This window comes from Syngnathus floridae, chromosome 2, assembly GCF_059516105.1.
Source record: "Syngnathus floridae isolate MCC-2025c chromosome 2, RoL_Sflo_1.0, whole genome shotgun sequence".
Taxonomy (NCBI): Eukaryota; Metazoa; Chordata; class Actinopteri; order Syngnathiformes; family Syngnathidae; genus Syngnathus; species Syngnathus floridae.
In genome coordinates this window covers 6,176,211-6,200,076 of record NC_142414.1, presented here as the reverse complement: position 1 = coordinate 6,200,076, position 23,866 = coordinate 6,176,211, and the positions used below count along the sequence as shown (strand labels likewise).

General features: G+C 41.9%; 1 protein-coding gene across 5 annotated transcripts in view; it reads right to left on the bottom strand.

Annotated features, from left to right (window-relative positions):
- Positions 1–23,866, bottom strand: part of atf7a (activating transcription factor 7a) — a 39,835-nt gene that overhangs the window by 4,431 nt on the left and 11,538 nt on the right. For 4 of the 5 annotated variants that reach the window (XM_088361864.1, XM_088361855.1, XM_088361844.1 and 1 more), the window contains 8 exons: positions 7,545–7,638; positions 7,339–7,454; positions 6,109–6,270; positions 5,889–6,037; positions 4,291–4,384; positions 4,090–4,209; positions 2,185–2,334; positions 407–595 (listed from right to left, as the gene is read on the bottom strand). In XM_088361864.1, coding sequence (XP_088217990.1) covers positions 407–595; positions 2,185–2,334; positions 4,090–4,209; positions 4,291–4,384; positions 5,889–6,037; positions 6,109–6,270; positions 7,339–7,454; positions 7,545–7,638 — 1,074 coding nt within the window. The remainder of the gene's footprint in view (positions 1–406; positions 596–2,184; positions 2,335–4,089; positions 4,210–4,290; positions 4,385–5,888; positions 6,038–6,108; positions 6,271–7,338; positions 7,455–7,544; positions 7,639–23,866) is intronic. The other variant, XM_088361874.1, reaches the window with a different exon arrangement.

Sequence of the window (23,866 nt, the reverse complement as noted above, 5' to 3'; positions counted from 1 at the left end):
ATCGCCCGTGAGGACCGCCTGCGTCACCTGCAGGGCTGTTCTAAAATTAGCTCAAATAGCGGCACTTACCAGTGAGCTGCATTTATTTATTTTATTTTAGCTATTCTTGTTTAAATTACACACGTGAACTGGAAATGACAATAACAACACATACAGGCTAAATTGAGCAAATCGGCTATTTCAGAAGTGTGTGTCAAACTGGTAGTCCATTGCCTTAATCAGTACCCAGGTAGTAGCCCTCGGTTTAAGAAAGGTTGGTGACCCCTGCTCTACAATTTGCTCTACTGAGGACGGACAAACGGATAATTCATTCCAAACCTTGAGGTACCATTGCATAACTGCTTTTCAGATATTGTCTTGTTATCTGACACCCTCAGAGTAATTTGCTCTTGGCCCACAGACGTACCGACAGCGAGACGTTCATGCTGCTGAGCTCCTCTGCCTTTTTTTCCAACGAGTTGACCCACAGTTTGCGTTTCTGCCTGCAGCGTGATGCCGCCGCTCGATTCCTCTCCAAGAAGCGCTGCCTCCGCTCATCCGGGTCATCGTCTGCTGTCCGTCGCCGACGCCCACCTGTGGGCTGTGCTGGTGATACCTGCAGATGGGTGGGTAGATGCGGTCCAGGCAGATGCAGGGTTTGATAGAAAAGGGAAGCTTGAGTTAACCCTTGGTTATTTTGGTACATCATAGATGTTTAGAAAAAAAAAAAAACAGGCCTGACAACAAAAGCCACACACACTTTTTCTGACAGATTCTCAGTTGCTATTGAGCTACGCAACTGACTTTGATTTGAATAATCTATTTGAGTCTATCTGTTTCTGTAGCCAGGGATTATTGGATCACCAAGGTCCCCACCTTTGTCTGCCTCCCAGCTCACATTGCATCTGACCCCTTTGGCCCCTCCCACAGGTGGTGAGCCATGAGACCCGGAGAGGCGTGATTAAGAAGAACGGGCCCCACGATATCTATCCGAGTGGTGTTTCGTTACTGGACTTCTTTGCTCGACATGAATTGAAGTGAAATGAAGTTCATAGAATTTGCAGAAAGTGTGCAGTTTGCAGAAAGTGTGCAATCATTACTGAAACAAAAGTAGGCAGGTGCATAAATTTGGGCACCCCAACAGAAAAATGACATCAATATTTAGTAGATCCTCCTTTTGCAGAAATAACAGCCTCTAAACGCTCCCTATAACTTCCAATGAGAGTCTGGATTTTGGTTGAAGGTATTTTTGACCATTCTTCTTGACAAAACATGCCCAAATTTATGCACCTGCCTACTTTTGTTCAAGTAAGGGATTGCACACTTTCTGTAAATTTTATAAACTTCAATTCAGTTCTCAAATATCACTGTGTTTGTCTGCTATATGATATATTTAACTGAAATTGATGACCCGAACAACCAATGATTTATAAAGAAATATCATGAAAATAATCAAGGGTGCCCAAACATCTGCATACGACTGTACATGCCCGCCGAGAAAAACTTGGGAGAAACTGCGACAGAGGCAACGCTTTGTATGATCCATGTTATATTTTCTTGTTTTCATGTAAACGGAACTATATATCTGACACTTATCTTTTCTAGTTTTATTCTGTTATTGGTGGTATGATTTCCTAATAAAGCTACAAAACGACCGAAGGACGTCTTGCGGCATCAGTTCAGCGTTAGCTCGCTGTCTATCTTGGACAAAGCCAACACGGATCTTACCGAGGACAGCACAATGTCGCTTTTAAATTAAAGCCAGTCGATTTGGCTCTTAATGAATGGTAATTAAACGTTAAAATACCGCGGTTTATGGTTCGGTGCGGCTTATATCTGAAAAAACAAGATTTTCCCCTAATTTTAGCTGGTGCGGTTTATAATCAGGTGCGGCTTATAGTCCAGAAATTATGGTAATTAAAAATGTAAGCTGCATTCTCAGAAAACATATTGCAAATCTTGAAACACATTAAATTGAAGACATTTGAGCATTAAAAGTTACAGAATAGTTTTTTTCTTGCAAACAATAATCTTTTGAATGCTAACAATGCCAATATTATGTCAGTAAAAATATTTGATTTTCAAAATGAAATTGTGTGGTGGTGAATAAATACCTTTGGGAATATATATTGTTGACTATTGACTATATTGTTATTATTTTGAAAATATCCACTTGAAGAATGTCTGTTAGATGACACCGTGTACCTGAGGCTGTGCAGGTGATTGAGCATCTGGCTGCTGGACAAGCAGCTGGCTCTGTTCCGCTCTCTGAGGTGCCATCGGACTGTTGCCCATGGCCATCATGCCTATACTGTGTCCTGATGGGCTCTGGTGGGACAGCGCTGCCTTCAGACGCTACGGGAAAATGCATCAGTCAGTAGGCAGACTTTGATGGCAAATGGCGTAACTGAGAGATCAATGTGGGCTAAATCGACTCCAGAGTAGGATTAAAAATCACCAAGGGCCTCATTTATCATCTATGAATAGAAGCATTTCTAAATTCTTGTGTGCTGGAGAAGGATGACATATCAAGCATCCAGAATTAGTTAAATAACGACACCAGTTACTTGGGTACAACAGCTGTAAATAGTTAGCGTACATAAATGCCAAACAATTGGCAAATATCGGCCATTTAGATGATCGCTTTGGCCGATGTCTGAAGGGTCATAATAAGCTATCCGATTAAAGAATGAAACGAATCCAAAATCCCTGTTTGGAACACTTAATGCAGGTGAGATTACAAAAAAATGAGCGTGAGATAATGGCTGCATTTATTTCTGATGGATGAGAGGTTAAAAGCATGCAAATAAAACACAAGAAAATAAATTGACTGTCGTAATTTTGAGTTTAGTTTTTTAGTGAACAAATACAAGTACTGCCTGTGCTCAAAAGCCGAGTGTGTGTGAGGGGCATTTGAGGGGGTATCAATTGACAAACATCACGCACACACTACTGCAGATCAGCAGAAATCAACTTACGCACGCACCGACCGACGTTTTGTTCTTTAGGCATCAGTTTAAGTTTTATCTATAGTTTCATTGTTTTCCTGCTCGATTTTGAAGTGCACATGTTCAAGTTGTGCTTAAATGTATGTTCCTAACCCTTTGCATGATGATGTTCAGACGCACGGTTGATAAATAAGCACCTCTGGCACTGCTCCAAGACAATGTTCTGTAGATGGGAGAAAAAATGTGTTGCCCGAGTGGCAGGAACGCTCAGTCGATGGGCTACAATTCTTGTTTGCATCTGTTTTCAAATCAGAGCACTTTGTCCTCTTCCTCCCTGTCGATTTACTACAGGTGTGTGTACACATGATTTATTTAAGATTTAGTTTTGTTGCGCACCATTTTCAGCTTTTATTCTATTTTCGGCTTTTAGCCTTTTGTAATTATCACCGCATTTTGCTAAAAACGCCTCTGTCGCTGACACCTTGTTGTATTCTTTGTTGATGAAACTACAAATGGCATGTTGGATACGTCTTCAGTTTAGCAGCTTTTCCCTCTCACACAATTAAGGATGTTGAAGTGCACTCGGCTAATTGCTGATGTGTTGTTGTAGCCATTAAGCTACCGCTGCTACCAGCTGTTTGACTCCATTTTGCATTTATTTGTGTTGCTTTGTCCACAAATCACTTGCTATTCTAATATCTGTTTACCTTCTTGTGCCCAATAAGAACAGATGGATGTAATGATTTACGTGTCATGTATGAAAATTTGTCGGGAGTTACTTTTTACGATTTCTAATGAGTAAAACGTAAATTTTTTAGTCAAAATAAAATCCATTGCGATGGTGTATGTTTGAGATTCGTTAACTTTTTTAACTTGTTGACTTTTTACCAGTACTGCCTATGCTCAAGAGAATACCTAATACTGGTAATTGAGCTAATTTTTTGTCTTTACAAATATGATGCTAAATGTCCATACTATTTCTTCTCTACTACGCATCAATATTTGTAAACTTGGGTCCCAAGGGTTAAGTACAATAATATAAAGTCATATGACTACGAAACTGAGCCAAATGAGGACCAATGGGTGGCTGCAGGGTGATAATGCAGACAAAAACGGCGGAGAGATAAAAAGGTTAAAAATAGAGAGCTTATCAAGCGCTAACCATCTTGGCCTCGGAGTGGATGCTGTAGCCAGAAGGGGAATTTGAACCGCTGCTGCTGCTTCCAAGAGAAGGACCAGGGATCCCGGGAATGTTTGGTACCATACACATGGGTCGAGCCAGCTTGAAAGCACATAAAATACACCACCATTCAGAAATAATTCAAATTATTGTCACCTAAAAAGTTTTTTTTGCAAGCCTTACATTGATGACAGATGGTATCTGAACAGGCCCTGGGAGGACAGGCACCGCCTGACCCGAGGGGAGCATCATCATGGGGTAGTGGCTTGTTGGTGAACTAAACAGAAATCAGAGGTGTTTGCATAGGTGATACAAATCAAAATGTGCAGGGGAAAAAAAGGGTACACTACGTGTGTGTGTGTGTGTGTGTGTGTGTGTGTGTGTGTGTGTGTGCGCGCGTGTGTGCGTGTGCATGCGCACGCACGTGTGTGTATATATACATCTCAGGGCCACCGCGACATGGACGGCTTAATGTAGGACCTTGTACAGTCAAGCCATGGTTTTCCAACGTCCCGGTTCTCGAACAAATCGGAATTCGAACGAAAAATTCGAGATTTCTTTGCTTCGGTTGTCAAACAAAATTTCGGAGGTTGAACCTCGCGAGGTGAGCCGAGAGGACCCGAGAAAACCCGACCGCGCGACCCGGATGCCAACTGACTCCGTTCGTTGTTATTGTATTTTCGTTCCTTTGAGGATTGTATTAACCCCTAATCATGCCTCCAAAGAAAGCAAGTGGGAGCAGTAAAGCCATCCTAAAACACAAGGACGCTCTTAAAGCAATGCGACAGTGAGCACCCGGCGCGCTGCAGTTGCGCGATCGGACCAAATTAAGCTTCCTGCGCACTGAGGCCACTAAAATTTTGGTAAGTACATCAGGACTTTAAAAATATTTTCTAAATTTCAGCGACGCCTGTCACAATAATGCGAATAATGCGGTTGCGCGTTCGGTGGTGCGCTGGAGTTGCGCGATCGGACAAAAATGCACAAATGAAAAAATGCTTTAAAAAAGGCGTTTTTGTTAGTCTTGGAACGGATTAATTTTTTTCCCATTATTTGTAATGGGAAAAATAGATTCGGAATTCAAACGATTCATTTCTTGAATTGCCTTCTGGAATGGAATGTGGTCGAAAACCGAGGTTTGACTGTATTTACGTAAGAAAATTGTAATTTCCGATTTGGATGTAATACCCTCAAACTAAAAGTAAAATCTGCAGTTTAAGCAGATCCTATTTGTTTTATTTTTATGACAATTGTGTCTATGTCAAATGGCCACCTTATCATGGTGGTGGTAGTGCCACGGCGTGGGCATGTATGGCTACCAATGGAATATTTTTGGTTATTATTATAAAGCCAGCAGAATGATCTCTGTTGAAGAGGTACGGGCAATATTATCTGCTAATATTCAGCTAGATGCTTCAGAACTCATGAATGCGAACATACGCCCTTCACTTGATTTGGATGTTAATAAATTGAAATTTAATCTTTAAGTCGATAGTTTATGTACATACATCTTGTGCATTTCAAATCTATTGAGGTTGAGAACAAATTATGACAAGACAATTAGTTGAAGATATTTGAGATATGAACAATAGGTTGATACGTCACGTCGCTTTGAGCTCCGTGCCTACAGTGACACTATGTACAATTGTGGGGGCAAAAAGTCATCATATTCCTTGCTTGTAGACAGCACTAAAACGAAAATAACAAGGATGCCTGCACATTGTGCAGAATGCAAACCTGTCCAGATCCTTTGGACAAATATAAACAAATATAAAACTCACCCCAAAGTGCGATTAGAAGGTGGTGCCTGTGTGATAACGGAGGTGGGTGATGGCATGGTGGGCTGAAGGGCATCAAAGCCCAGGTGCAACGGCAGGGAACCTGGACGCACAATGGTAGGTGTTGGAGCTGAGCTCCTGGGTGGCATGTCCTGTGACAATATCACGGTTAATGTCATTATTTACATTCACTCCTCGTTTGCAATAAAATAATGTGTCTTACCTTCACCTTGACCAAGGGCTCTCTGCTCTCTGTTGTTGCAGAGATGGAGTCTGGACTGTCTGGTGGCGAGGAGTCAACCTCCACTGGTTCCTCCTCCTTCACCTTCACATCTGATGGTGTCTGCAGGCTCATGTCCAAAGCCGCGGAGGAGGGAGCCGGGAGCTAAGAAGGCAGAGACGAAGAGATACACACAGTAAATACCTCGTACACGTGCAAGTCCACCCACCACCGTTGGTTTGTCAAACTGGAATTTGTAGAACTAAAATCAACATTTCCAACAAAGACAGTGACAGACAAACATTATTTGTGTTTTCAGGCAAAATTCTATAGCAGAAATAGCCAAATTGAGATGTGTAAGATTAAAAGTACATTAAAAGCACATTTTCTATATCCATTTTCCGAACCACTTCTTCCTCACGAGGATCGCGGGCGTGCTGGAGCCTATCCCAACTTGCAGTAGGCGTGGGACACCCTGAACTGGTTGCCAGCCAATTGCAGGGTACATATAGACGAAAAACCAACTGCACCCAGTCAGACCCAGGGGGCAATTTGGAGTTATCAATAGTACCACCATGCACTTTTTTGGGATGTGGGAGGAAACCAGAGTACCTGAAAGAAACCCACCCAAGCACAGGGAGAACATGCAAACTCCACACAGGAGCCGGAACCACATCCTCTGCACTGTGAGGCAGACGTGCTAACCACTAAGCCCTTTGTAAAAACAGATTGGCAAAATTCTACTAAAATCCTCCTTCACCTAGTGTAATTCATGGTATTTTTTTGTAGATGAAAAAAGTAATGAATGATGGCTTGGATTGGCATTTGTCTTTAGGGCTTGAGCACAAAATGACCTCTTGGAATAGAATAGAACTGGAAAGAAGCAGAGTAGCCATTCTGTAATGATACCAGAGAGCACAGCATAACGTAATCAATAAGGTAAAGAAAACGCTCAGATTTCCTGAAATCTCTAAAACTATGTATTAAGTCACAGCTGCTCAAAATTAAACAACACTGATTTAGTTGTGAAGTCTATTAAAAAGCCCTGGATGTTTCAGAATGCTACTGTGCCAGAAAACTATCGTGTGGAAAGATAAAACAAAAGTGGAGTTGTTCATATGGTACAGACAAGTATATGTGCGCCGCAAAAAAAAAAAACAGTCGGTCTCTGTCCCATGAAAACCATGCATACCAATTTTCTGTTTCCAACATACGAAACAAAATCCATCTTACAGAGTTCTTTGCTCGCTTGCTGTCATCGTCGTCTTGTTCGAAGGAGTTGGCCAGATCATTGAACAGACCTACTTCCTCGCAGTTCTTTAGGAAGCGAGTAGGAGTGGGCGTCTGGTCTGGGAAATGAGAATACCAAAAGCAAAACTTTTTATCAAACAAAGTGCCCTAAAACGTGCGCCATTTTACCATGTTGCGGAATAGCATACCTGCAATAATGACCGAGTCTGTCCTGGGTGCAAACTTTAGCGTCATCTCATGCTTGTGTTTGTGTACAGCCAAGTGGTCCTCATTGGTAAATCTCTGGTAAAGAAAAGGAGTATAGAGTTGAGGGGAAATAGGATGGAGTGAACATATTGTAGGCTCATGGCTATCACATTGTCTCTTGGAAATATTGCTCACACCTGTGTCTATGGTGTAATGATGCTACAATCCATTATTTTGCTAGTTGACTGGTTACCGAAAGTAGTCATGATTAGTCGACTAATCGTATTATTATGTAAATAACAGTATATGACAGCAGCAGGCAGCTGCTCTCATATAACCATTATTAGGCTTACAGGTGGTATTCCATAGTGCAGGTGTAACCAAGGTGATGCCCGCAGAAGGACCATATGAATTGTCTAAGGGCCTGTTCCAAAAATAGCTCAGCATTGATGCAACATTTTCTTAGATTTTCTTGGAATGTTATACAAGTAATCATTTTAAAATGTACACTGGTAGAGATGTATTCAAAAAAAGTTGCATATTGGTCTTTTTCATAACAATCATTGTCTTCAAAATAATTATTACTCATAAAATAATAACAACTAAAGGTAATTTGAGAACATTTGTTATTTCAAAAGTATGTATGTCAAAAAAGTAGTAGTCCTACACTATTAGTAGACCCCTGCTTTGAGGTATGTGCCAATTAAAAATAAAAACAATTAGATCACAGTAATTCAATTTTGATTACACTTTGCAGCTTGTACCACTATTCGTAACATGTTTATTTATAAATGTGAGAGAGAGAGCGAGCGAGAGCAATCGCTGGGGGAAATTCAGCAATTAAATACATAAATAATGAGACAATATAAACATCGGACAAAACGACAATAAAAGAGAGGAAGAGAATAGGTCTAGATTAAATAGATAAGTTAATAATAATAATTAAATACATCAAATAAATAAACAAACAGTATCATGACCGATGATGATGATGAATGATGATGGTGCCCCACCCAAAAAGCGATACCGTGGCAGTAACATTCTTGACTTTAAATGTTAAGCACATTTTATTTAAAATGTAACCAAAACGATATACTATGCATCGTTGAGCTATGAATACTTTAAATGTATCCATACATACAAAAGTAAATACTTCCCTCTTCTCAGTCATCAAATATTTTACTATAGAAGAAATCACATGAGTCCCATTAGGAAAAGGTGCTTAAGAGAATAAAAAAAAAACAAATATTTGATTCATTTATTAAACTTAAGACAACAGTCAGGAAAGATTGCACAAGTGACAAAGCACCTATAAAAAGCAATCTTTTTACATATACGTAAAGACATATTACAGAAAATTGCAAAAATCAATCATTAAAAACACAACGAGGAACATTTTATTTCTGATTATGGTTTCATTTAACCTTATTTATGCAGTGTTGCTTTTGCTTCACTCATAATTTCAAAATATTCAATTGAGGTACAAAATCAAAATGTGGCATTCACCTAAAACGAAAAAACTAAATCCTTAAATCTGAACGTTTTTTTTTTTTTTAGATCATTGCAACATTGTATATTGCCATGAACTGGCTCATGTGTTGCCGGAGAGGGGTTGTGAGGGGAGGTGAACTTGTGGCAAACGTCTAGGTCTTTTGCAGTGAGTTTGTGTGAGCTGTTTTAGAGTTCTTAAACGTATCACTATGCAACTGTGGGAACAAGGGGGAGAGAGACCGAGAAAGTGTGTGCACTGTTCATGTTTTTTTTTGTGCCATTAACTCAGCATTCAAAGAAGATTAAACTATATCATGATACTTTTAATGCATGTATATTAGCCAGTCATTTGTGAGTCATTTGATCTATTCTGTTTTGACTTGCGTTGCATATCAAATGAAATTGGACACGCAAGTAAATGTACACAAATGCTGCTTGCACTTGAGGTCATTTATTGACTGAAACTACAGCAGGGGTCACCAAATCCGGTCATGATCAGCTCATCAGCACCTCTGTTAAGCCTGATTACAATCCTGATGATTTGAAACCGTTGTGTTGCAGTGGGGATGCATATAAAACAGGCTGGGTTGGCGCCCTTGAGGACCAGACTTGGTGACTCCTGAACTACAGTGATGCCTCGCCACTTCGCACTTCGCTTTTCGCGAATGCGCTACTTCACGGGTTTATAAGTGACAGGAGAATGACGATTAAATACGCGCTGACAGTCTGGGGCGTGCCGCCGAGCAATGTATGTTACTGCGGACAAGCGCGGGAAGTGCGCCAGCCAGCCTGTCACGAACAAGGCAGGACAACCATGTGCATCATGGACTGTTTATTTTGTGACTATAAAAAGAGGAAAAGGGGAAAAGGGAGGCTGGAATGCCAGCAGAGCAGGTGCACGAGGCGACTGACGAGCCGGTCAGCATGCTCGCGTCGTGGTGGCATCTCATTACACAGCGGATCAGGCAAACGGGAATCAGGTGGAAGGCGTGCGTGTGTCAAGGCAGACAACCAGCCAGGCTACACAACGGATCAGGCAAACGGGAATCAAGTGGCAGGGGTGTGTATGTCAAAGCAGACAAAACGGCGTGGATTGACCGGCAACGAACGGCGTCCATATACACGCCCGAATCAGTGGGTAACATGGGACAGATGGTGACGATCAGCGTCGATTAGCACGCGCACTTCCGTATTGGCGACGTGCACCCCTGAGGTCTAGTGCGGAGGGCGTCAGTCGACCAGCAGAGCAAGAGCGAAGCCAACTGCCCGCGAAGGTAGAAAAAAAGCAATGCCGTCCAAGAGTCGGGGCAGCGGCAATGAGCCCTGATAGTGCGCGCCGTACCTCTGAGCAATGTGCGTCACTGCGGATGTGACGGAGTTCAAGCGTAGGAGGCGGCATCCGGCCACGCGCGAGGGAAGAAGCACCATCAATCCATCCATTTTCTGTACCGCTTTATTCCCATGGGAGTCACGGGTGTGCTGGAGCCTATCCCAGCTGTCATTGGGCAGTAGGCGGGGGACACCCTGAACCGGCTGCCAGCCAATCGCAGGGCACACAGAGACGAACAACCATTTGCACTCGCACTTACACCTAGGGGCAATTTGGAGTGCTCAATCGGCCTACCAAGCATGTTTTGGGGATGTGGGAGGACACTGGAGTGCCTGGAAAAAACCCAGGTGGAATACGCGCTGACAGTCTGGGGCGTGCCGCCGAGCAATGTATGTTACTGCGGACAAGCGCCAGCCAATCGCAGGGCACACAGAGACGAACAACCATTTGCACTCGCACTTACACCTAGGGGCAATTTGGAGTGCTCAATCGGCCTACCAAGCATGTTTTGGGGATGTGGGAGGAAACTGGAGTGCCTGGAAAAAACCCAGGTGGAATACGCGCTGACAGTCTGGGGCGTGCCGCCGAGCAATGTATGTTACTGCGGACAAGCGCGGGAAGTGCGCCAGCCAGCCTGTCACGAACAAGGCGGACACGGGAAGAACATGCAAACTCCACACAGGGAGGGCCGGAGAGGCGGACGTGCTCGGAAGAAGCACCAAACGGTGCATAAGGAGGTACAATACATGCACAGAACAGTGTGGGGGATGGCTATTAAGGCAATGGGAAAGGCTTATATAGCGTAAAAGTATTGGGGAGGGTTTTACAAACTTTAACATTGTGTACTGGACCACAATACAATAGCAGATTCATATGCAACCATGACTCACTTTGGTTTCGCTATGCATGATGTCCCCCAGGTTAATCTATTGTGGCAATTGTGAAGATGGACATTTGGCATTGCTTTGCAAGGTAAACCATACTTCTAATTAACTTACAGTACACTCATGCCCTCTAGCCACCAACAAGTTACATTACATTTTGAAAATGTCAACATTGGTGTTTAAATTTCTAAATAACATATATGTATACAGTAATCCCTCACTACATCGCGGTTCGTTAATCGCGGTTTCACTACACTGTGGATTTTTTTCCCCAAATTAAAAACATTTTTAAAGTCAAAATAAAACTTCTAAATTATGGCACAAAACTTGCCCACACAATTGCAGTGCGTACACTTGTAACTTTTTATAAAAAAATTGTTATAATAATAAAAACATATTGACAGTGTTGTACCTTGTTATAGAAAAATTGTTATTATAATAAAAGAGTTCATTACAGTATGAACGTATAAGTTTTTCTAAAAACATATTTACAGTATGTGTTAAGATATCTCCATGTTATTTAGCCGTGTTTTGATTTGAGGTAGTGTTAGGGTTTTCCAGGTTATCTTTATCGTAGGATTATGTTGGAATGTAGACTATAATGATTAAATCAATCTTGTCTTGCCCTCACAATGTAATGATTAAATCAATCTTGTCTTGCCCTCACAATGCAGAGTAAGATGAAGTGGTTGCTTCCTCTGCTTGATTGACCAGCTGCAGGGGAAGCAATCAAAGTTGTTCTGTTTCCCACAACAGTGTAAAACACCCCCTGCTCTGATCTTATCAGAGGCCGGGGGTTCACCAAACCTGTCCACTCCCACCCCCACTCTGTTCCTCCTAATAAATATGCCCTTGCAGGGAGGAGACTTTTAGATTTCATTCCTGTAGCGAGTGATCTCTCCACCTGCAGGTGTCTAAAAGAACTTGCCTTGTCTCCGTGTGGTTCTTGCAAAATAAGTTGGAGTGAGCAAATCTCTAACATTTTGGTGCCGAAACCCGGGACCCTCATACCCATCATCTGGCTGACGGAGGACGACGCGCTGTACACCGTCGACGGGCCAGCGTCCACGAGCCGGACCTGGTAAAGAAAGACCTGGGAAGGAAATTCTTCGCTGGGCCAGCATCTTAGGTCTGCCTTCGTCTGACAGAGGTGGATTGACGGGACCCGGCAGTGCAACGAACCAGGGGACAAGTAAGTTCTTGAAATTGTGTTGTGTTGTTAAACGCGTAACACGTAGAGGTGCACGAGAGCCAGCTTGGGTTCAAGTCCCAGTGGAATGAACAGGCTAAGAAAAGCAGAGCTTCTTTTTTGTTCATCGAAGAGGTGCGTAGACTCTTCTTTGTCTGTTCTTCCGAGCTGAGGGATCTGGCTTGGGTTAAAGTCCCGGTGGAAGGAACGTGCTAAGAAACACGGAGCTTCTTTCTTGTTAATCAAAGAAGGGCGTAGATTTTTCTTTGTATGTTTTTCCAAGCCAAAGAATAGCTTGGGTTCAAGTCCCAGTGGAAGAAACGGGCTAAGAAAAACAGAGCTTCTTTTTCTTAATTGAAGAAGGGCGTAGATTTTTTCTTTTGTCCGTTTTTCCAAAGCTGTTTGGGAGGGTTTTACACCCATCCCTGGATAGGCCTAAAAAAGCGCTGGAGTTTGTGTGATTGAGTGTGTGACTGGTAGGATAAATTGACTAAGAAGCAGTTCTAGCATTGATCCACGGCAATAATACAGGCTAGTAATTCGTTGAAAGGTCAATTTAAACCTGCATTGAGGATCCTCAAAGACATAATTAAATAAATAAGTAATAAATAAGTAATAATAATAATAATATTTTTGAGAAAATAAATTGTATAACCAAGAACTACTAGGATTAAGATGGGAAACAAAAACGGTAATTCTCTACCTCTTGACGGAGATGAGAAGTACATGGCGAGTAGATTTCTTAATTGTATGCAATATATGCCAAAGTGGAAGAAAAAGTATGGAGTAGAAGGGAAGTTGAGAGTTGAAGTGTGGAAGATAGTAGTTGATGTTTTAGAGGAGAGTGTGGAAAGAAAGAAAAATGGGCTGAAAAAGAAAAGAAAAGAGAGAGAATTGGATTGTGCTAAAATATGGTTGAAAGCTTCACAAGAAAGAAGAGAACAAATCCAAAAGACAAAAGATGGAAAGTTGAAAAGTGATGAAGCCGCCATTCAATTGAGATTTGAAAAAGAATTCTGGGTACATAGTGGCATCCCATTCAATGATGCAGATGAGAGTGCTTATCAGCAACATCTTAAAATTCCGCTCCTCACTGGTTTCCCCCCTGACTTGGGCAGTTGGGTGAGAAAACACTTGGTGGAAGCGGACACTGCTTGGTTTACAAAAAACATGCAGTGGCCCAGAGACGCTGACAAAGGGATTGAGAAAGGCAGAGGTTTTGATGTATTTCATCTAGATGATGATAATGATCTAAATGAAGATACAACAATCTTCTACCAAAGTTCCCAAAGGGGCAGAGGAAGAGTTAGATACCAACAACGTCGCAAGCCACCATTCAAATCAGAACCCCCATCAGATTCAGACAACTGTTGGAACTGTGGGAGACGAGGACACTTTGCACGAGAGTGTCGTTCTGCAAAGCAATATCAATCAAAGAGTGCAGGAAGGGGCAGAGGAAAAGCCAAATTTTTAGCATGACAAGTTTCCTCCTCTTTGACCGCTTATGCTCATACAGAGAAAGAAAGAATAGATGCCCATATGGCAGCAAAACATGTCATTAGATTATTAGAAGTCTTGTCCATCCAAGAAGTATGACAATGCTGTTTGTATGCCCAAATTACAAATAACTAGAGCTCAAATTGTGTTACACTAAAGTTAAAATATGCAAATCACGTGGTAAAGAAATGCAACTTGCTTCTAGAAGATAAATAAATAAAATTAGAATGTGCTGTCCTCGTGTGCATGGGAGGGACCAGCTCATGATCGACCACAGGAAATGGCCAGCCTGTGACGAATCATTGTTGCTGAGACCTACCTTCTGCACACGAGAGCTGTGCATGTGTGTGCGTATGTGTTAAAGTTAAAGTTAAAGTCCCAAATTGATGAAGATTGGCTAAACTTTTAGTATAAAGAAATTTGCTAGACTGTTGTCTATTCAATTTACACCGCAGAACAGAAACAATTTTGGCAGATAAAAATGAGAAGAAAAGAGAGAAGTCTGTTTGCGAGCAGAAACTAATCCACACTAGTGCATGTTAAGTGTCGAGCTCACATGAGAAATTCGATGAAGGAAAAAAAAAAAAAAAAAAAAAAAAAAAAAAACGACAGAACATGCTTTCAGGAATTGGAAGAAGCTAAATTGTGAATTTAAGATTTTGCAATGCTACATTTAATAGGAATAATTGATTGGTTGTGTTATAAGATTATACAAACTTCTAAATGCAAGCTAAATCTGAGAAATTGAGTTCTTCAAATTTAAAAACAAAGAAAAAATTCAGATTAATTTGCCAGTTGTTTGTTTTAGTTAAGTTTTTTTGGACTGGTGGATTGTTCTACCAGGAAACCTGAGTTGAAAATGATATATGAATGGTGTGTGGTGCACATCAGTGAGGACCTCTCCTGGTCCGCGAACACCTCGTCACTGGCAAAGAAAGCTCAGCGCCGCCTGTACTTCCTGCGGAAGCTCAGGCGTGCATGTGCTCCTCAGGCAGTCCTGTCTACATTCTACCGTGGCACCATTGAGAGCGTCCTCACCAGTTGCATCGCTGTCTGGGGTGGTAACTGCACTGAACAGAACTTGAAGGCCCTGCAGCGCATAGTGAATACGGCTGGTAAGATTATTGGTGCTTCGCTTCCCTCCCTGAAGGACATTTACACCTCCCATCTCACCCGCAAGGCAACCTCGATTGCCAGAGATGTGAGTCACCCGGCTCACTCTTTGTTTGACCTTCTGCCCTCTGGGAAGAGGTACAGGAGCCTGCGCTCCCGCACCACCAGACTCGCCGACAGCTTCTTCCTCCAGGCTGTTAGGGCCCTGAACTCGCTACCCCCTTCTGCGTAGCGTGCGGCACTGTTGCGCTATTTTCGGGAATGTCTGCTGTACGCGCACTTGCTCTTTTTTGTTTTTTTCTTTTTGTGCTCCTCTTAATTATTTATTTATTTATTTATTGTTGTGTTATTTATTCATTATTTATTCGGCACGCTTTTGTTATACTTGTTTACTGTTTGTCTGTTGTGAGCCATGTCTTGTCACCGTGGGATAGGGGGGAACGAAATTTCGGTTTCTTTGTGTGTCTTTGGCATGTGGAGAAATTGACAATAAAGCTGACTTTGACTTTGACTTTGGTGAGCTTGGATGAATTGGGACCAATGTGATAGTATGACTCCTCTTTAGAGACTGTGTGAGATGCATATGATGAGCATTGATGAATGATTGCCTGAATGAGAGGTTGAATGGTTGAAGTCGTTGGCGACTACTATAGAAAATTGGTAGAGCGACTTTGATGAAAGAGTGATTTTGAGCAGGTTGAATGTTAGAAAGAAACACGTAGCTTTTGGATTGATAATTAACTAGAGAAAAAAAACTGGAGAACCAGTAACACATGTAGAAGATGTGTGAACTGAGAAATTGAGAAGCGTTTTGGAAAGAAAGTCAAATTAAATGATGATGGAATCGTATGCATTCCCCCAAAAAGTTTGTCAAGGTGTGAGGCATGGGCGTTGCCAAGCCTCAAAAGGAGGGAGTGAGTAGGGCAGATAGTGGAAGATAGTAAGAATACAACACTTTATGACAATGAATTTTCGAATAAATTTGGTGTTATACTGTGGTAAAATTTTTTTTGTTCTGGTGTAGATAGGTTAGCAACACGAGAGATTTAGGGGTCCAAAAGAAAGACAGTTAAAAGAAAACATTTTTGATTTGGACAATTGCAGGCTAACAGGCAAACTGAAAGATGTGTCCAATGCAAATTTACTGCCGCCTGATCTCTCCCCCTCACAGGTGGACAACCCCATCAATCCAGGAGACTGGGTCTACATCAAGATCATCAAAAGAAAGAACTGGGCCAGCCCGCGGTGGGAGGGACCGTTCCAAGTTTTGCTTGCTACTCCCACGGCGGTAAAAATCTCTCAACGGCCCAGCTGGATTCACCTCAGCCACTGCAAGTTGCAGAGAGTGCTGGACCCCTAATTCGGAGTGGTGGGGAAGGCTGACTACAAAGGGGCCCCGTCGTTTAGGGCGAGGCGTCTCAATGTTGGTGAAGAATTCATCGATCCCCACTCCGCTAGGCGAGGGGATGTCCCAGTGTCTCTGCCATCCTAGTAGCAACGGGGCTCCATATGCCAGATGGATCCTCTGCTGCGTTGTGGTTGGAGCGTGCTATGGTCTATTGACTCATCTGAACAGACCAAATGACAATGTTGCCCGTGGTAAACGATGGTCACATGATGAGAACTATGAAGACTGGTCATGGGACCCCAGAAACCCATACGAAACCAACACTTGGTACCGGTATGTCAGGTTCACTGTGAGAGCTCACACACAGGAGGGATGCTATGTGTGTTTGAAACTCCCCCCTTCCTCCACGCAAGTTCGCTTGGAGGCCAGAGCAATGAATGTCACTGAAGCAAAATGTATGGCATCCATGGGAGGAGTTGGATATCAGCATCGTGCCGTCGCAGTCAAAGATGCCGACCCTTACCGCCCTGGACTTGCTGACGGTGCCTGTGATCAGCTATTCTGGACAAATCTCAATGTGGCTGTTAGAGGACGAACAATACCACAAGTGGCCTACACAGAAAGACCAGCTGGAGTGAATTACACATGTTACATCCAAGGTAACAAGACCCACGTCTGCATTAACGACGACTGCTCTCCAGGAGGAAACTGGATGGGAGCTCTGGACATCACCGATGAGTGTCAAGATAAGAGAGCCATTTCAGGTGGGGAGGGCTCTCCAACCAACATGGCTATTCTCTGACAACTGGTGGCAACTGCTGTTGAAATTGCTGTCTCCTGTGCTTGTTGTGCTGGTGGTGTTGTGCTCGTTTATGACCTGCGTTATCCCATGTTTGAAGTCTGCTGTGTCGAAGTTTGTGTCCTCTACTGTAGCCCAAGTTCATATACAACTTCTTAGAGATGACGGATGTGATGACGATAATGACACGTGGATTGCGTAGATGCTGTTCTGTTGAGCATGTTTTACAGAAACTTGATGATTTGACCATCGAAAATGTTTCGCAAGTGATGGATACAATGATGTACTGTTTCTGTGTTTTTCTTTTTATTTTTTATTATTCATAGCATTCTGGTCGCCTGTGGCAACGGGGCCGTGTAAGAATTTTTATTTTGAAGGCCGTTTTCAGGCAATACCACTTCCTGTTTTACGTTTGTGTGCATAGGTCGGTTACAGTGGTACAGGAGTCATTGACGATGTAAGTGGGTCTCCTAACAACAGAAATGAACGATCACGTGTCTAACCTTTAGGACAATGTAGTATTGCTCCAACTGTTCATTTAAATTCCTTTAGAGGTCTGTTTTTGTGTGTTAGCATGATCGCGAATTAGCATCTTTCCGCAAACTCGTTAGCCTGCCCAGTACTTCTTGTTAACATGTTACACGCACACACGAATAATATTTATATTTTCAATATTTATACAAAAATATTCTGTATGTTATTTATACTATTAATGTATTATTTACATGTTTGAAACAATTATTTAATGTTCCAAAAATAAAATATACACTTAAATGGTTTCATATACATTTACCGTAATTGCCGGACTATAAGCCGCGACTTTTTTCCAAAATTTTGGACCCTGCGGCTTATAGTCAGGTGCGGCTTATATAAGATTTTTTTCGTGATTTTTGTGATGACTTGATCACTTTTACTCTTAACACTATTATATACAGTAAAAGCTACAAAACAAACTGACAAATAACTCGTTTTCAAATCAGACGAGTAAAAACTGGTCAAATATTTCTAAAAAAAGCTATTATTAAAAGTGAAGACAATTTGCAATTCTAGTAATGACACACGAATTTGATGCACAATTTGTCTTCGCGGGCCACATAGAATGATGTGGTGGGCCGTATCTGGCCCCCGGGCCTTGAGTTTGACACCTGTGCTCTAAACCCTTTCTCTTACTCTGCCATATCACTCAGAGATTACACAAAGCAGTGGCGCTGTTTGGACAATCTGCATTGTAATTGTACTAAGTTCATCTTGTTTTTCCTTTTTTTAATCACTTCACTGGTTTCTTTTAAATCAAACAAGTTGTTTGATAATAACTTGTTTGATATAAAAGAAACCAGTGAAGTAATCTGCATTGTATTAAAACCCAATCAATCAGCATTTAAATTCAATTCTTCTGACATTTTGCTCACCAAAAACAGGTTGTAATGAATGTGAACTTTTAATGCATTTTATTCAGAAGGTTACTTTGAACCTTAAACGGCGGCGCGGCGTACTTATGGATTTTTACGGCCTCCGGCCTCCAGGAGGCGCTCTAGCAAGAAGCAAGAACGAGACAGGCGAAGAAGAGATAATGCGCCGAAGAAGACGTGCTAGTTTTTGTTTACATTTCGCGCATCACGCGATCAAGACGGACATTACTGAAAGGAAGCCTTTATACACAAACCGTCGTCATGGGGGACAAAATAAATGCATATGATGCAGCTTTTAAGCCAAAGGCAGTCGATGTTGATGACATTATCTTGTGTCTATTCTGGAGCGTACTTATGGATTTTTACGGCCTCCGCTCTCCAGGGGGCGCTCTAGCAGGAAGCAAGAGCGAGACAGACGAAGAAGAGATAATGCGCCGAAGAAGACGTGATCGTCTCGCGCATCACGCACACACCCACGTTAACACAAAGACAGGAAGCTTTTATACATAAACCGTCATTATGGGGGATAAAATAAATGAATATGATGCCGCTTTTAAGCTATACGTGTCGCTCGCTAGTTTAATATAATGTAGCACTTCGTGCATGAATAAGATTAGCATGAACAGAACCTCTTCACACTCGAAGAAATGCATAAAACCGACGACGAAAGAGACTGAGAAAGTGTGAGGCGAAGGATATCTAACGCCATTCCAATCGGACACTAAGGAGGAAGACTTGGTTTCAGTGCACAGGAGGAAGATGAAGACGGCTCTTTTTGTACTTTTACTGGTATGTTTTTTTTAACCAGCCCTGTTCGTGCTGTGCTACCGTGTTGCTGCTGTGTAACCGCCGCCATTACCGCCGCGTCTCAGTGACTTTGCTGTGTTAATTCCGTGTTGTTGTGGTATTACTGCCGCGTCGCAGGCAGTGTTTGGAAAGAAATGTTAAGGTATGTTATTAAAGCTTTAAAAAAAACTTTCTGTGTCCAGTCTTTCTTTGCTAATAACTCGCGTGCACACTTCCGCGTTGCTGCGGTACTACTGCTGCGTCACAGGCAATGTTTAGAAAAACATGTTCAAGTATGTTATTAAAACGTTAAAAAGGCTTTCTATGTACTGTCTTTCTTTGTAAAAAACTCGTGTGCAAGTGCGGCTTATAGTCCGGTGCGGCTTATGTAAGAAAAAAAAAGAAATATCCCTGAATTTTAGCTAGTGCGGTTTATAATCCGGTGCGGCTTATAGTCCGGCAATTACGGTAGTAAGACACAAAAAATGAACAGATAAAAAAAATATATACAGATGAGAGGGTGACCGTACGTCGCGGATTTCACGTATCGCGGGTGGTTTTTGGAACCAATTATCCGCGATAGACGAGGGATTACTGTATACCAGGGGTGGGCAAACTTTTTGACTTGCGGGCCGAATTGGGTTCTAAATTTTGACTGGGGGGCCGAACCAGGAGCAGATGGATGTAGTGTTTGTGTGACGTAATATAAATGACATGTAAAGGTCGTTGCATAAAAGGTTTTTACTTTTAGTAGATACTAAAGCATGGATATTAAAAAAACTTTTTGAAAACAAATGCATTTATTAACAGCATTAAAAAAATATTTTACCAAAAAACTACTATCAGTGATTCTTATTAAATACGACACTGTTATGATGAATAACATTTTCTATCACTTCAGCGCCTGTGGGTCAGATTTATGAAATGTGTTTATCTAATGAGGCAAAATCACATCCAACGGCAAACATTCTGACCAAATACATCATCTTGAAGAATCAGTGAAAGAATACATCTAAATAAAGTAATAAAGAAATCAATAGTATTGTTGGTTTCGCTTTTTTGTTAGTGCATCATAGTCTGGAGTACAATTTGTTGTGGTAATTCTTAGGATAGAGCCGAGGTGTCGGTCCGTTAACCTAGCTCTGTGATGGGCTTTGTTGACGTTCATGTGGCTGAACGTCTTCTCACACACGTAGGTCGAGCCAAATTGTCCACTCTTTTTTAACATTCGGCACGCAGTGTCCACCTTTCTTTTCTTCGGGCCACTCATTTTAACGGAAGGATTCCAGGGGAAGGTTTGTGGGTGGCATTAGCGTAAAAGTGTAGTATCTGAAAGCTCAGCGCGCGAATTACGAAAACACTGACGTCACAGCCTACGCTCGAAATTCGGCACTGATAGATGAAATAGAGCGCGCAGCGCACTCCGCCCGTACTACTGAGTACGCACACGCACTTGTGAGTGTGCACCGAGCTTTCTGACGCGACTCCCGGGAGTAAATGCGCGGGTGGGCGCTTCCCCATCTACTGGGGAAACATAGTAATTGTAGGGAAAAATTAATAATACAATTTATTCAGGTTTGGCGGGCCGGATTAAACGGCCCCGTGGGCTGTATGTGGCATGCGGGCTGTAGTTTGCCCATGTCTGATGTATACCATTTCTACTTTGCGGAATTTCGTTTGTCACGGTGGTTCTGGAACGTATCTCCCGCAAAAGACGACGGATCACTGTATAATTTATATACACGCTAAGCAGAAAGGACTGTCCACGATGATATCAAAAGTGTCATGTTGAAGATTGTGGCCAGTAAAAATTTAGTTAAGACAAGTTAAATTCTTTTATCGCTTTTATTTTGATGGGCTTCTTTTTGGGCTTTCTTGTTCTTCTTGAAGAAGCTTTTTTATGGACAAATGACTTGGTTGACATTTCTGTGATTGGTCTCATGCATTTGAGGGCACCTGTTTGAGATGTTTGACATGGAACACTGAGTGAAGATTTATGCTGAATTTGAGGAAAGTGAAGTCGGACCTTTCCAACTTCAAACTTGGAAAGGTGCACGAGAACACCCTTTTGAACTGGGAGGACTCCGAGCTCACCGACGGACTACAGTACAATGTGACGTCATTTGACAATGGCGACTGCGTGTAGACAGTCTGTGAATGGCAAAACTTAACAAGATTATAAACATATATTTAGCTTTATTCAATAATTATTACATTAATTTAGTAATTGGAAATAACATAACAGCATGATTTGTACTGACTGTGTGAAGATATGCCATTACCCACCAGCATGAAGTTATTTGGTGAAATGACTGAAATACTTTGAAGTGAAATGAATAAATTACTTTGAAGATACATTATTTCTTCATTTATATAAATTAAGGAAATTATGAAGGTTTGTTGGAAGTCAAAATGTGTCGTAATAAACAAGAACAACAACTGATTGCAATCAGCCATGTTTGACTTCTGACCTTCCTTGAATGTAGCATTATACCACTAAGTTACGTACCTTGTGCTAGAATAGTAGCGAGCGAGCTGCCTTCTGGATACCTACCCTGGTGCTCAAAAGACGTGCCTTGTGTGTGCTTTGTTTTTTTCTAACATAAAATTAGTAATGACTTCCATTATTCATGATAAGTGTGTTGTATTGTATTTGATACTTAATTTGGAATTAAATATTCCAAACATAATTCATCCTGGTGGGAAGTTTTGTTTTGAAAGAGAACCAAATTAAAGTTCAACCAGCATCACAGATTTTGAGGTCTGGCATTTGGGAAAGTCAGGCCTCAAAAAAAGTTGCTCTGTGGAGAAGTGGCTATGTGAATCAGCCAGCGGTGTAGGAGGAATAATCTTGGCTATGGCACCAGGCTTGTTGCCGTTGGCTGTGTCCTATTTTAAGGGCGCCGCGTTGCAGTTGTGAATGCTGCCGTGCAAGAGTGAAGTGGAAACAGTCAAGTGTCGGTGGGGGGGGGGGCTTATTTTTAGCCCTGCTGGGCCACATCACCAATGGAACTCCACGTCTGATTTGTTTGCAGAGTCTTGCTGAGGAAACGATAGAGCACTAATCACCACACTGGAGATACTCCCAGCTAGGATTACCATAGAGCTCAGTGAAAATACTGGGCAACATATAATGGGGGGCAGTTGTTGTTGCTGCTCAGAGAAGAACCAGAAGTCAAAAACATCCTCAGCAGTGATTCAGACTTTCCTGGTAGACAACTGTTGCTTGTAAAATAGCAGTGGGACGCAAAACGTGGTACACGCATTGGACACACCTGGATATCTAATGAGATATTGAAAACTGCTAACGTGTGACTTCTGTTTTTTCGGTGGGGGGGGATCAGTTATATTGGGTAATAATCAATAATCATTTAGGTGGCGAGCGGTGGCACACATGACTGAGTCAGTGCCGAAATCAACACACGAATCACATGTCTTGTATTTTTGAATGTACTATTGGGAGCATCAACAGCCTTTAGCAGGTTGTAATCAGGGTTCCTACGTCACAAGTTAATACACTCGAGACAAGGGTTGTTTTAATCCAGTTTAATTAAATAGATTTAAGAGCAACTTCCAATGTTCAAAAGTTGCTCCAGGACATAACCAGCTCAGTGGCCTAATGGTAGAGTGTCCGCCCTGAGACTGGAAGGTTGTGGGTTCAAACCCCAGCCGGGTCATACCAAAGACTATAAAAATGGGACCCATTGCCTCCCTGCTTGGCACTCAGCATTAAGGGTTGGAATTGGGGGGTTAGATCACCAAATGATTCCCGAGCGCGGCACCGCTGCTGCTCACTGCTCCCCTCTCCCCCAGGGGATGGATCAAAATCACACGGGGATGGGTTAAATGCAGAGGACAAATTTCACCACACCCAGATGTGTGTGTGACAATCACTGGGACTTTAACTTTTTGACTTTAACTTTAACTTTAAAATGATGTGCATCTGGTCTTTGGATTCTCCACTAAAAATATCACTGTTCTGTCAATTATTCTGTCACCTTTATTTAGTGTAGTTAGTGTTCATTTATTATAAAATTTGTGACTTTTTACTATCATAAAATATTATTTTCTTTGTCTTTTGAGTTTGGAGACTTTTGAGAGACTGAGTAGACATTTTAATGTAAATTAAGATATTCTTTCGAGATGCATGGATTCTAACACTTTGGAAGACTTTCTAAGGATTCGCAAGGATGGTAATAGTTGGAAAATGAATTTCCTCGATCCATACAAAGGTATGTAAAAAAAATATAGAGTTCATCCTCTACCTATGTTCCCCCCTCTACAAACATCTTGTGGAAAATGGTTTTGTTTTGCGCACAATTATGCTAGCGATCTATGAAGAGAGGACTCAAACGTAAATCCACTCATTAACAAGCAACAATCAAAACTGATCATTGCGTGTACGTTATGCTGACAGTCAAACTAACCCATTTTAAACTTTATCAAAACTACTCTAAAGCCACTGTTATGACAGCGTT